Source organism: Chaetodon auriga, chromosome 9, assembly GCF_051107435.1.
Source record: "Chaetodon auriga isolate fChaAug3 chromosome 9, fChaAug3.hap1, whole genome shotgun sequence".
NCBI classification, from domain to species: Eukaryota; Metazoa; Chordata; class Actinopteri; order Chaetodontiformes; family Chaetodontidae; genus Chaetodon; species Chaetodon auriga.
This window is the reverse complement of record NC_135082.1, coordinates 23020445-23034664: the sequence shown is the minus strand read 5'-3', so window position 1 is coordinate 23034664 and position 14220 is coordinate 23020445. Positions and strand designations below refer to the sequence as shown.

The 14220-nt window shown below is 43.0% G+C and overlaps 1 protein-coding gene across 2 annotated transcripts; it reads right to left on the bottom strand.

The window, feature by feature from the left end:
* Positions 1-3645: 3645 nt before the first annotated feature.
* Positions 3646-13933, bottom strand: pitx2 (paired-like homeodomain 2). Of its 2 annotated transcripts, XM_076738324.1 has the most exons (4): positions 13575-13933; positions 10996-11065; positions 6106-6305; positions 3652-5288 (listed from the first exon to the last, which is right to left on the bottom strand). In XM_076738324.1, the coding sequence occupies exons 2-4, from the start codon at positions 11039-11041 to the stop codon at positions 4731-4733; spliced, it is 804 nt and encodes a 267-aa protein (XP_076594439.1). In that variant the 5' UTR covers positions 11042-11065; positions 13575-13933; the 3' UTR covers positions 3652-4730. The 2 variants fall into 2 exon arrangements, with proteins under 2 accessions (XP_076594438.1, XP_076594439.1); XM_076738323.1 differs by lacking the exons at positions 10996-11065; positions 13575-13933 and adding an exon at positions 6801-7327 and having other exon boundaries at positions 3646-5288.
* Between the last annotated feature and the right edge of the window lie 287 nt (positions 13934-14220).

The window sequence follows — 14220 nt, the reverse complement described above, 5'->3', positions numbered from 1 at the left end:
CACAACATACAGCCAACATACATGCAAAAGACACCAGCAGCGAGCAAGTCTGCATGTGCGCCTGTTCTCAAGCATGCAGGCATAAATGAACACCAGGAAGTCAATATTTTCACACAAAGGACGCTTTTCAATAGAAGCCAGAGGCAAAGACACATTTTTCATTTTGCAGTGTAAATCAAACGTGAATGTTGCTGCAGTGCATCAAAAGCCAATTCATTTATTTGATTATCTGGCTTGATTCTGCTGAAAAAAGGCGACCATTTAAAGCTCCTTTGAGGTTTTTTAGAGTTGAGCTGAGGTGGACGGTTGTGCGTCTTGTTATGGAGAACTTCTCGGGCCTTAGGTGAGGGTGAGAATGTGTGAGGTCACAACATGTGACCTTTAGCTGAAGCCGCTGGGCCGCCATTGGTCCAGAGCCAAACCCCCAAACCCTCAACCTCCCACCTCCCCCAAGACACACAGCAGCCCTCTCTGCTGCCTGACCGCTGCACTCGTTGGCAAAGTGCTGAGACTAGTTGTGTTTGTAGGTCGACTGTGTGCATCTTCTGTGGCCATTGTCCTTCATTTATTCTGAGGCACATAGAGGAGTTCTGTCTCATCAGCCATAGCAGCCCTAAATTAGATACCTTGCTGAATACTGTGTGTGTGTGTGTGAGAGAGAGAGTACACATGCATGCAAGTATATTACATTTGGAGATACAAGAAAGGTTAATATGTATACTATTACCATTATTTCTATCATATCCACCATATTTGTTTGCAAAAAAGACTGTTTATCGTATAGATACAAATTTGGCTTTAACAATCTGAAATGGACTGAATTCCTCCTTTCAAATGAAAGCCATGAGCTTTTGAGTTTTTTTTTTTTTTAAGCTGCTTGTTTTCAGTCCTGCTGTGGTTGTGTTTGAGCCTGTTGCATCACTGCCCACTTAAAAAATATACTGCTGATCAGAGGCAGCCTGCGTGCTCTGAAACATGTGAAATCTGCCTTCATTCCCTCAACCTGCTACATCTGACCAGACTAAGACATCCCAGAGTCCACTGAGTACTTGTTTGATGCGCTCTGTGGGTGAAAATAAAGGGTAAATGGGAATACGGCACACATGCAAAAAACAAAAAAAAACAAAAAAACAAAAACAAAAAAAAAACAAAAAAAAAAACACAAGCAAGCTTTAATTTTGACCATAAACTGGTTAGAAATGGTTATTCTTATCTTTGAAACTTAAATAGTTCCCATATCTATTTACATGCAATAAATAACCGTGCACCTACTGACTGTCCTAAAGATGTCCTGCAGTAGTTTTTTAAAAATCAAAATTCACTAAGAGATTTTTGTTTTCGTTCATATTCTGCGGCAACTTCAGCAAAAACCGGCGGATTCTCCAGAAAAACGCACAGTCTAATTAGAAACCTTCCTCCTGATACATCGCATGCAGTGTTATTACCAAACCACCTGAAGTCTCTTCCAAACGCGCCGCATGACTATTGAGAGATTGTTAATTATTTAGATTGGAGGTGTAACGATACACGTTTGAATATTTGCACTTGCTCGCGTTTTATTTGAATTCCCAGCGGAGTGGAGGTGAGAGCTGTGTCGGCTCGGTGTGTTTCCTCACATCGGGTTTTTTTTTTAATCATCCGGCGGAACAAATCTCACATTAAGATGGACTAGTGTGTTTTAGGCGTCCGGAAGCTGAGGCAGGACAAATAGGAATTTGGTTTAACTAGAGATTGATAATTGTATCTCCACTGGAACATGAACTACATGTTTATAAAGTTTATTATGTATATTTCTTCGTTATTATTATGCGCGGTTACGCGTGGGAAGCGTGAATTTTTCGACTTTAAAATGAGTTTACTTTGACGCGTAAGTGACTGCAGCGTCTGGATTTAGAATATGAAATGCAGCTAAAACGTGAGCAGAATTTAAGTAGCCATGTTGCAAAAATAAGCTTGTTTTTTGTGAAATTTCTCTGCAGAAATCTGTGATTAAACATAAGTGAACATGCAGCCACAGCAGCTAAAAGGCACATGTGGTGGTTTTCATGGAAACTTTAGTGAGTTCTTACCTTGTGCAGGTTGGAGAGGAGGCGGCAGGCTAAAGGTCTGCAGTCCTGGGCGCCGTTTCAGCCAAATGAACATTTCCCTGTGGAGCCTCTTCTCTTCAGGTCACCCTCTGCTCACATGTTGATTGTGTGGATGTGTATTGAGGCCGCAGACTTGCGTATTCGCCTCTGCAGCAGCCGAGGCTTATCCCCTGTCAGCTGATTATTGCTCCGCGTTACCGACTCCATCAAAAGGTGACACTTGTGCAACAAAGGGAGCCCACTGCTTTTTTTTTCCTTTTTCCTTTTAAAGAGGAAAAGCTACTTCTGGAGGGTGAGGAGTTCAGGATGCGCCTCAGAAAATCAGATGCATTCATAGATGGAAAAAGAGAAGAAGGCTTCTCCTGTGTTTGTTATTTAGCAGTTTTTGTAAAAACAACACTTGTGCTGTGATTTATTTCTCCTCATAATAATCCCCCCCTCGGGAGGTGACCTTAAAGGCCTCTTGCAGCATGACATCAGATCCTAAATCAGCTCTTTCACCAAGCGGCCACATTTGCTTTTTTCCCCTGGATATTGTAGTTCATTATGTTGTGATATTTCATTGAACAGAATTTGACCACAAACAACCCACATGATCCACAGCTGTGTCTGCAAACTGCGCGCAGCTCAGCCTGCAAACGCCAAGTCGCGCCTGTTTATGCCTCTTTTTCTGCAGGGAGCGTTGCGGTGTTTCCTCCCCGGCGTCCCCGCTCTGCCTGCAGCCACGACGCTGCACTCGTCCCCCCGCCTCCTCCACTCAGCCTCGGCCCGCATACCTCTGTATCTCTGCGTACGCTTATTTGCTCAAGCTTGTGAATCACAATTTCCCCCAGACCGTAGCTTTGGCACATTTGCGCACCGTAAAGCGTGACTCAAAACGCGCCGAGTCATAAAAGAAAACAATGCAGAGACAAGCAGATGCATGCGTCAGTGTGGCTGAGGCTGCATTCAGGTCAGTTAGACGCCTGGAACAAAAGAAGACTCGCTTTAAAAATCCTAAGCTCTAAACAAACACCTCCATGGTTAAATATATCACAGTTATCACAATTATATTTTAAAGATAATCAAATTCACCAGTAAAATAGGAATTTGGACAATTGCGTTTCTAAAATAATGATAATAAAAAAAACCTATTAATGCATGCATTGGGTTAAAAAGTGGATTTAAAGATGTGTTTCTAATAATGCCTTCACAGACCAGCCATCAGCCATCTCTTCTGAGCTCAAACACAGAGGAAAAAAAAAAAAACACTAATGGACTGTCGTCACTGTTGTGTGGTCCAAATCCTGTTTGTTGATTCCCGTGTTATTTCAAGCACCAGTGACCGCAGCCGAGGCCCTTGGCTGGGCAGGCAGACATGTATTCAGCAGTTAATCTGACGGAGCATCTCGCTGCTGTGTGTATTGGAGCGGCCCATTGTTTTCCTCTATAGATTAGCCGCACAAGCACCTCACATAATCGAAAGGCTATAGACAGACTGTCATTGCTTTGCACTCCACTAACAGACTACTAACACAAAGATTCAATAAAAGTCTCCCATCAGAATGTTTTTGAACAATATATTTACTTCCATTAAATAAAACACAATAGTTTTTTTGGATGTTGGAAAAAAAAAAAAAAAACATAATTCCGTACCAAATAGTATACACAGAGCAAAAACCAAATAATTTGTCGCAGGAACATTTTTGATGCTTCTTCTTTTAAAATCCAGAATTGCTATTCTAAATCGATATTCACACAGACATTAATAATAAATTTATAATATGTTAGAAACACACATCTGGTGCGTTTTAGTATGTACATTCCCTTTTGTTTGCAAGCAAAACATGATTCCTTTTTAGGGTTCTTTTTTTTTTTTCTTTTTTTTCCACATGCGTTGATAAATTGAACCTGGAGAGGACTGGAGGGTTATAGCGCATTCGCCTCGACAAACAAGAGATGATCATTCAAATATATACAACCTTTTCAGTCAACAGTTATCGTCCAAAATCCATCAGAAAAAGAAAAAAAAACCCTCATGACGAGCTATGAAAAAGAAATAGGCCTTTTTTTTTTTTTTAATCTGTGGCGCAGCGTGACGCTTGGCCTGGACTCATCAAAAGGGGAATAAACCTAAAATCTCCCGTTTCAGTTTGACTCCGACCCGGAGTTGAGCTTGCTTCAGTGGTTCAGTCTTCTAGTGCCCTTTTTGAAAAATGAAAAAAGTAGTTGTAGTAGTCTCTTGTTCCTGTGGCCGGCTGCTTGTGATTACCCACACACTGCAAAAAATGACCACCATCACCAGCCAGTTGGTCTTGTAATCACCCTCAAAATCATACCCCCCCTCCCCCCACCAAAAAAAAAAAAAAAAAAAAAAAGTACATCATGTGCGATGGAATCATCTCACGTGTTTCTTGACATGTTTGGACATTTTCAAGGTACAAGTGGCAATATCTCGAGGGAAAAAAAAGTCAGAATCGACCAACTCCAATAGTATCAGAAAATGCCATATAATCAAGACATTTCCTGAAACGCGTGGAAAAAAGTACAATTATCTCACCGCCAGATTTCCTCACTCCCCTCAGAGAAAAGTAACACTTGAAGCGCCACTACTAGCCTCTAATGACTTGCTAAGGTGGTGATTTTTTGCAGTGCAGCTGGGTATTAGACTGGTCTGTCCACGGCGTATTGGCAAGCGCTCAGATTAGTGGCCGGATTCTGCACACTGGCGTATCCAAAACTCGAGTGCTGCTTGGCTTTCAGTCTCAGGCTGGCCAGGCTGGAGTTGCAAGTGTCCCTGTACACATAAGGAGGGGTCGGGGGCGCGTAGGGGCACGCCGACGTGGGCACCGCCGAGTTGAGAGACGGGTTACTGAGGTTGTTCAAGTTATTGAGGCTGTTGAGGCTGGAGCCCGGCACGCCGGTGACCGCCGATGGCACCATGCTGGAAGTCATGGAGGATATGGAGTTGGGCGGCGAGAACATGGTCTGCGAGGATAAGGGGTTGACATTCATGGAGTTGAAGAAGGGGAAGCTTTTGGTGGATAAGGAGGCCGGCGTGAGGCCCTTGGCGGCCCAGTTGTTGTACGTGTAGCTGGGGTACATGTCCTCATAGGGCTGCATGAGTCCATTGAACTGCGGGCCGAAGCCGTTTTTGCAAAGCTCGGCTTGTTGGTTTCTTTCCCGTTTCCTCCACTTGGCTCGCCGATTCTTGAACCAAACCTAGAGGAAAAGCAGTAAGAGCAGGTTAGGAATTAGGAGTGTAAATATTTTATAGCATCTATATTTACATTTTAATATCAGACACATAATCTTTAATTTGTGATATTCGTGCTAAATTTAAATTATCCCCCTAATTTGAACGTCTGTAAATCCAAACTCTCTTTATTAATCTCTGCTTCCCCGCGCAGACCACTCCGCTTTGATTGGGTCTTTATCTGAGCAGAATACACACTGGGCTGCTCCTGCACCATCTTAATGTGGAGAGGATGTGTATTCCTCTGCAGGCTTCCGCAAACACGCTGACCTTAATCACACAACACCAGGGCGACAATCGCAAAATACAAGCTTTGCACCTCTTTCACACGAACAGGAGAACACGACTGGTATCTGCCACCGACACATGTCAACTGTTAACAGCGTAATAATGTGTAATTACACTCATTGGACAAATAACAAATAGTCCTACTTTACTGTGAAATTACCGAAAAGATTAAAATGTGCCGAGAAGCATAAAGTTTATTTTGCATTGTGTGCAGAGGATTTCAGTTATATTTAGCCCAAAAGATAGACATATACAGTCTAATTAAATAGAGCTCCAACCAGCAGTGTATTTAAACAAGACTCTGATTCCTTGTTTTCCAGCTAAAAACTGTGTAATACATTATTTTCAAGGAAATGTGAGCCGTGCGTAAAGTTTGGTGTCCGTGCGTAATAATATAAAGGTACAGGCTATTTGTGGTTTAACCGGACAATTGGCACAAATTACCCGAAATTATACAGACGAATTGTTTTTGTTTGCACCCGAGGGAATACTCACCCTGACCCGGGCCTCTGTGAGGTTGGTCCACACGGCTATCTCCTCCCTTGTGCTCATGTCAGGATAGCGATTCCGCTGGAACGTGGCCTCCAGTTCCTGCAGCTGCTGGCTGGTGAAGTGAGTCCTCTGCCGCCGCTGCCGCTTCTTTTTAGACGGGTCGTCTGAGGAGTCGTCGTTTTTATTTTGGTTCTTTTCTTTTTCTGTCAAGAGGAAAGAAGCTGATTCAGTCACGGTCAGGCGGATTAAGGCCTGCATGCTTTAGAGAGAGAACAAAAAAAGATCCTGAATCCGCGGCACTGTTGGGAAATGGATGAGCTAATCGCTGACTTCACTGCGGAACAAATGCTCTGAGTCGTAAAATAAGCTTAATTACTTTTTTTCCCCCGTGTTTGGATTTTTGCATTTCCTTTTTGGTTGACCTTTTGATTTAATCTCGACACCGAGTATTTAAGTAAATGCCTTACAAATTTTAGTTGCCACAAGACAAGCTGTTTCTCATCTACATAACACAGAAACTTTTTACTACACCACAAACAGACAAGTGTCAAGACGAATGATCTGCGAGTTAAATGACGGCTGTAATCGCCTGTTTGCATGCATGTAAGGCTCCCTTCATTGGAGCCATCTTTTGTTTGATATCGATGTGACATCTGCGGCGCCGTGCTGAGAACATCTGCACCCCGGGCGGTTCTTACCGACAGACTCCGGGCTGGACGTGTCCGACACGGTGTGCACCTCTAACCGGTGTTTAGAGTCCACAGACCGCTGCAGCGGCTGTAAACTTGATGCCATCGCCAGAGCCGTGTGGTGTGTGGAGGCAAGTTTATTCCCTGTCAGGTGGTGATGGTCTATGTTTAATGGATCCCTCATAGAGATCATCGGTAAAAGATCGAAAAACTGGCTGTCAAAAGCAGATTAAGTCCCCTTTAGTACAACGAGGATGAGCGGAAAAGTCCGTCGGCGGAATGTGTTCAGTTCTCCAAAAAGACGCGCAGGAGAGCGGTTCCTCTTGAGCTTGAGATGAAGCCCCCTTTCAGTTTTAAGCGGAAAATGCTTTAAAATAGATCACTGAGTGCTGCCATACTAGCATCGGTGGTAAGCAGCGGCTACCTCGGCTGACTATCAGAGTGACAAGGACAGGTAGGTGATATTAGATCCAGAGGCATACACACTCTACACCGCTCTCTGTTCATTTCAGCTGTTGCCTGCGCGCCGCCTATCCAACTGCGCCCCTCTCTAGACCTCCACGTCACCATGTTGCGCCCGCCCATGTTCGCTCTGACAGGCACATCCATGTGGATATGACGGTGAGCCCAGCCAACCGGAGCTTGCAGAAACGAGATATGTGTGCCAATGTGTTTATGCCGGGTCTGGCGCTTATTTTTCTCTTCCAAATAAAAGCATGTAAAGAGAGATGGGACGCACGGTGTACCCGCGGCGCTCCGAGGTGCCGTTGCGCAGCAGCCCAAGACCAAATAAAAATGAAAATAACACAGTTTGGTCTCATTTTATGAGATGGGTCCAGTGGCCCAGTAAAACGACGCCGTTCTATTGATACCCAAGCTGAGCTGCACGCTCGCAGCCTCTGTCACCGCAGTTTACTCAGGGACTCAGTGTGGATAAAGCGAGCCACCGAGCGGATTGTACTGAAAGCCGTATGAAAAAAAAATATGCACACTGCAAACACAAAAACCTACTACAGCCCAATAATCCCGTGAAAGGACGCCCGATTAAAGGAAGAAAAGTAACTTCTGAAGGAGGGATGTGCCAGCCGGCCTTAAAACTGTCTGTGCGCACTTGTCAACTGACGCTAACTGCCAGACATGTATGTTAAAAGGCGCACAGGCGCAGCTGGTGCGGCGCTGCAAAGCAATGCAGAATTTTAGCGTCATTCAAAGGAAAGAAGTAATGGAAAGAAGCTGGTAAAATTACTTTAAAGGCAATCAAACATCAACAGTTTGAATTGAAGCGTTTTCCCCTCTCCGGAGGTCTAATCCTCATATCCAGCTCTACTTAGGGAGATGTCTGTAGTGCATTTCCATCACACGCTCCAAAAACGTGACCAAACTGGCCTAAAGTGGTTTACTATCCGCTGCATCCCGGTATGCAGCCTATAGGCTCAGGAAAAGCACTGCCAGTGACACGAGTTGTCAAATGAGGCGATCCTCTTGATCTCCACAGAGTTGAGGTTCAAATATCCATTAAATCAACCCCATCGGAGCACAGTTAACCACGCAGACTCAGTTTGTTGACGACGGATTACTTTATCTGGGTGCTTAACTGGAGATCTCTCCTCACTTTGCGTTTGGACCCCTCAGTCGTTCTCAGCCAGCGCTCCCGTAGGGTTTTTTTTTTCTTTTAATCTGATAAGACTCTCATTTGCCTAAGAATTTGTGAAGGAGGACTTTTAATGAGTTTAGGCTCATATGCCAGCAATAATTTTTTTGTACCTATAATTCCCCAAAGATTGTGACGCGTTAAGACAAAGTAAACACGTCTAATCAAACAAATGCGGCTTCAATTTTCAAGGTGGGAGATTGAGGGTGGAGAAATGTCAGCCGGGTAACAGGTGACTGAAGTGATGGACGGACTGCACAGACAGGAGGAAGCGCTCGCGACAGTTAGTGCGATTCATACCTGTGAAAAATACTGATGACACTCGGGTCTTCATTTTTTTGGTCCTTTTTTTTTTTTTTTAAATTCCATAACACAACTGGATCATCATCATCATCCTCATCATCACCACCACCACCATCAAATAACACACTTCCCATGTCCACGTGGCCAGGCGGACGCCCATTCAGCCAGCGCATTTGGACTTGGCGATGTTAAGAAGTTACTGGGCTAATCCCGTGAAAGCCCCTGATATATAAATACCAGCAGACCATAGAGTGTATGCAACACACACACACACACACACACACACACACACACACACACACACAGACTGAGGGAGGGAAGATACTTTCTGAAAACTCGGGAACCAATCGCCTCTCACACAGAGCAATAAAACCTTGTTTGGATGGTCCAGAGTAATTCAGTTAAGATGATGCATGGTTTAAGTGATTATCATTCATGTACAATTGAAGAGTAATGGTTTTTATTTTTATTGATGCTTTATCGTTTAAGGTTAAGCAAGTCAATCACGCCCTTACATTTTCGTTCGCTACAGGCAGTTTAAAATAGGAAAATAAACCAGGTGTATTTTAGTAAATAAACAGAAAGCAGAATTAATAAGAATGCGCAGCGGATAAACTTCATATATTTCAGAAGTCGGCTACTATTCTATTATAAATAACAATAATAAAACAGTCATTTCCATGTGTTATTTTAGTTATTTTATGCCATACAACGAACTCTGCTGCTCCTTTTTCTCCCCCTTGCAGTCGTATTGTAATACTAATCTTGAAGTGGATTATCGGTTTCCTCTTCATTTCTACCTTCTGAATGCTTTATCTCTCTTCTGCGGATTACCGCGCGCAATAGGCCTCCGCCATAGAGGGCCATTAATTAGCAATTCAGTCAATATAGGGGGAGACGACAAGGCTTTTTACATAGGATTAAGGAGACATCAGATTCCTCCATTAGTATATTCCTCCTCACGAATGGGCTTTCATTATACATTTAGTTTTCCCCGGAGTCAATCCAACAAGCGCTGCATACATTACAGCAAAACAGTTGACGCTGGTGTGTCTATGTCTTATTATCTTATTATTCTTAATCAATGGTCGTCCACACTGCGCAGCTCGGAGGCTGTGAACAGCCTGCCCTCTGTCACACAGCCCCATCAATGTCGGCTAAACGAAACCGAATGAGAGTTATTGGTTATTCGTTTAAGACCCTAACAAGACCTGATGTAATTTCCCCACTACGTTGGAGAATAATTAATAAATCCCAGACTCTGTCGAGCAAGCGGTTTGGAGCTTTTTGTTTAGTCTCTCGTTGATTTAGATGCTATCTAGGAAAAAAAAATCTTAGTGCAAGCAGAATCTAAATTCAGCTCTGAAACCTTATTAAATATAGCCTTTGTTTTGTCGTCATACAGCGACCTCACTGTGCCAAAGGCCAGAAAACTGCAGATTAAAGGGTCACAAAAGAAGCATCAGTGGTCACATATGTCCACCTTTTGACTGCAACAGATAACATCGCTGCAGAGCTTTGACTTGTGTCAGATCCGCACATGATGCTGTGTGTAACCTGCAGCTGCAGGTCCACATCCGACCACCAGGTGTCCCTCTGAGACAGCAAACAACAAGAGACACGCCGGCAGCTTCCTCACAGCGACGAGCAGAGAGGCCAGAACACCTGAGCGACTGCGTTTGAACAAACCGGTGACATCCACCGCAAAGCTGCCGCTACAGCAGCCTTTGAGCAGCACGCTTCACACCTCAGAGTCTCACGAAGAAAACAATGAAGGATTATTTTGGGAAAAATCCATCAGAACTGATTTTTTTTTTTTTAATGAAGAAATCAACCTTATTTTTCCTTTTCATGTAAGATGTTAAGCTTAACACTTCACAAAGTGCCAGAACTGTTCACTGCTTTTAAACCAAATCTGATTTTAGGATCAAGACATCAGTGTGTGTCTGGTTTGGGTCACTTCTGAAGAAGGCGAATTAATAAAAAATGCAGTAAATAAAGAATAAGATATTAGCTGTAATTAATAAATATGTTTGGAAGCAACACTTACAATAAACCCTTAACCTGTTAACCTGTAGGCCTATAATTGTCAAGAGTGCCATTTTTCTGTAAATAAAATAAACTAAAATCACGTTTTTATGTACAATTAAGTTGACAATTATTTTATATTAAATCTCCAAATATATATATACATTTATTTCTATGATATGTGAGAACTGCCGTGCATTGACTCATGGATCAGATACTCACCTATTTGCGCGCAGGTGGTGGCCAGTTTGCGGCAGTGGGAGTCCATTATGGCAATTTCAGGAAACCGCTTCTGTAATAACAGACAAAAGAGCCATAATTAGCCTTTAAGACGAGTCAACAACCCCCTGTGTTGGTCTCTGACGTACCTGCGCAGTAATAATGTTTGGAGACGACATAAAACCCAAAAGAATAGTGGTGTGCTTAGAGGATGAGTGTTAGATGGCAAGAAATAGAAAAAAAAAAATGCTGGAAGAAAATATTTCAAATTGATGCAAAATTCAGGCCTTCAGCGAAGCGAGAGCTGATGAGTTTAGATGGACAGAGAAGTTGTGACGTGAGCAGGTGTGAAAGTGTATTTTTATTTGGAACAACTTATTTCCTGTTTAATTTGACTTGTGTTAGGAAACATCTGCCCATCCTCTGAGCGCCGACATCTGCATTTCAGGAAACACTTTCTGGACAAAACAAAGAGGAAAGATGATTTCTGCGTTGGAGGAAAACGACTAATCTCATCATCCTGACGCTCCTTTTCTCTCGATTTAAGACAAATTCGACTCTAAAACTCCACTTTAGCGCGCGCCATGTATTGTTATATATTTTTTCCAGTGTAAGTCGTGTACAGTGTGAATATATCAAAGCCGCCGTGTTTTGCATGAGCCGGATCTTGTGTTGTGGTGCAGCCTGCAGCAGTTGGAAGTGGAGTGATTCCGTAGTAAAATCACGGGATTAGAGTCTGATTGAGATGTCTGTCGGTGGGATATTACAAAATTCATTATCGCAGCCCTCATACTACCTCGATATGAAGTTACACAGATGGGGTTTTATTAGTCCAGGCTCACACTGTTTGCTTATGATAATTCAAGTCGGGGGGAATTTGCATGCAGTCATGCTGTTAACCATTTTCCTCAGTTCTTCCCTTCACCTGCTCTACATCTTCTGTGAGGCGATTTTTTTCCCCCTTTAATTCAAAAGATGAAGATATTGGAGGTTAAGTTTTACGGTGCGTACCTGCACAACCTCTCTGCCCATCCCTCCCCTTTCTCCCCACAGCAAAATGAAATAGTGGGGGTCAGGCCGGAGGGTGTGAGGTTATTGCGCGCAGCTCCGTGTTATCTAATCAGTGCGATTTAATGAGGGGTCCCTCCAATATTTCAGCCTGCCTGCTCTGCGGCCTCTGAAATCTCTTATTCATGCATTTAACCGTATTATATTTTATTGTTTAAAAAATGTCCACATCGAACGATTTGTTTTTATCTATTTTTGAATCTCTTTCTGGCGGAGACTTCAAATTAAAGGCACGAATTCTCTTAAAACTAACAAGAAAAAAAAACTGATCTGAAAAAAAGAGAGAAAAAATACTTAACATCAATAAATAAAAGGTAAATGATGTGATAAACGTACGTTTTAGGTAAAGAAAGATGGACATTATTTCGCTAATTAAAACATATGGAGCAAAAAAAATTACCGAGGATGAAAAATGTTTTAAAATATATGTGACACTTACAGTATTTAATAATATGAGATGTAATAACAATTCATATGTCCTCATGGTAATAATAATAATAATAATTTCTGATCATGTAGTAACGGTGCTTTTTGTAGTACGCTAATTAGGCCTTGTAATAAATATTTTATTTCTATTTGTCTGACATATGGCACAAGTGTAGATCCACTAGGAGTGTTTTATAAATACAGCTGCATGAATATTATCAATACTTCTGTTAACCGTCCGTTCACTGTCACTTCACGGACGCTCCGCGCTCTCACCACTAACAGTTGATGTGAATCGGTGACTCACATGGCATCGGGCCCAGTGCAGACAGAAAGCTGGCATGGCCTCACACTGGCTTTACCTCTGAAATTAACACAGTGGAGCATGAGACTGCAGCCTTTACCGGGAGATGAATCGACTAACCTCCACCATATGGTCCCGTATTAATTAAAGGCGTGAGACCGTGAACGTCGCCTCTTTCCCCCAACTTTTTCCCCCCTTCTCCTTATATTGCAGAATGATGCATATGAGGAGAAACAGAACTCATGATGCTCCCGTTTTACTAACAGGGTTATGTGTAATTTTCTGCAAAGAGTTATTCACCATTTACTTTAGGGGGGGCTTTAAAGCTTTGATTGATCCGTTTACCCCCAATTTCATGCATTTTATTGGAATCTGCGTTGACTTTTACGCTCGGACAAATCATCACTTTGGAGCAGGATTTGATGCTTAAACACACAAATGTGTCTTTTTTTTCTGATTCTTTAACCGACATGTGACAGTTTTCTTACAATCACCACCAGCAGCACAGGACAGTACAGTCCGGTTTCCCCCCTTCTTTCTATATCCCCGCCGCATCACCGCTAATGATCCATCATTATCATCCGCCGACCTGTAAGGCGAACCCTGCCCTCACATCACTTCATGCTCCGTTATGTTACAGCCGTCGCTTTGAAATTCACATCAGAAACGCCCAAAAAACACGAGGTGGAACAAATTCCTCCTCTTGCATTAACTCACACCTCACTTTTATTCTTTTTTTTTTTTTTTTTTTTTTAAAGTGCCTCTACTCCTCTGCTGCGCTTACCAGTTGTTGACACCGGTGGGGTTTTGGTTTTTCCAGCCGTCGGCGTTTTTATTCTGCAGCGAAGAGATAAATTCCACCGTCCACACACTCACACACCAGCGGGCGTGTTTATAGCGACAAAAACAGGCAACTTCAAGGTCCAGAGCCGCTGGAGTTTGTGTCCGGAAACGTGCTTGGATGTGGCTCCCCGGCTATGTTATCCAAAAAAAAGAGAGACGCTGCGCTACGTTTAAGTTAGTTTCATTTATGCGCATAAATAACCATCTATTTACAGTGTGAGGAGAAATAGCGAAGGAGGCGCTTTCATCCGAGTCTCCCCTTGGTTCGTCCTCTTCTGTCTTCCTCAACTTTTCCCCCGTTGAAAGACGCTCCAAGAGTGGCGCATTTTTTCCTCCTTCTTTTGAGCTCAGAGAGGGACCCCGCGTGTGTGTGTGTGTGTGTCTCTCTCTGTGTGTGTCTGTGTGTGTTTGTACGCGCGCTTTTAAAGGGGTGTGTTTGTGTATGTATGCGCCTGTGTCGTCTAGCAGAGGGCAAACTTGGAGCCTCTCAACTTTCATCAACAATCGCACAAAAATTCAGGATGGCATCTTGAAATAGAAGACGCGCGTTAAGAAAATAAAAGCTCTGATGTTTCTGTTAGTCCGCC

What these genes read in the sequence shown, in the direction of transcription:
- pitx2 (XM_076738323.1), bottom strand. Translation starts at nt 6,984, where the DNA reads ATGATCTCTATGAGGGATCCATTAAACATAGACCATCACCACCTGACA. An exon ending in GTCCAGCCCGGAGTCTGTCG is followed by an intron (nt 6,306 to 6,800) that starts GTAAGAACCGCC and finishes TCCTCTTGACAG; the next exon opens with AAAAAGAAAAGAACCAAAAT. An exon ending in TCACAGAGGCCCGGGTCAGG is followed by an intron (nt 5,289 to 6,105) that starts GTGAGTATTCCC and finishes CTTTTCCTCTAG; the next exon opens with GTTTGGTTCAAGAATCGGCG.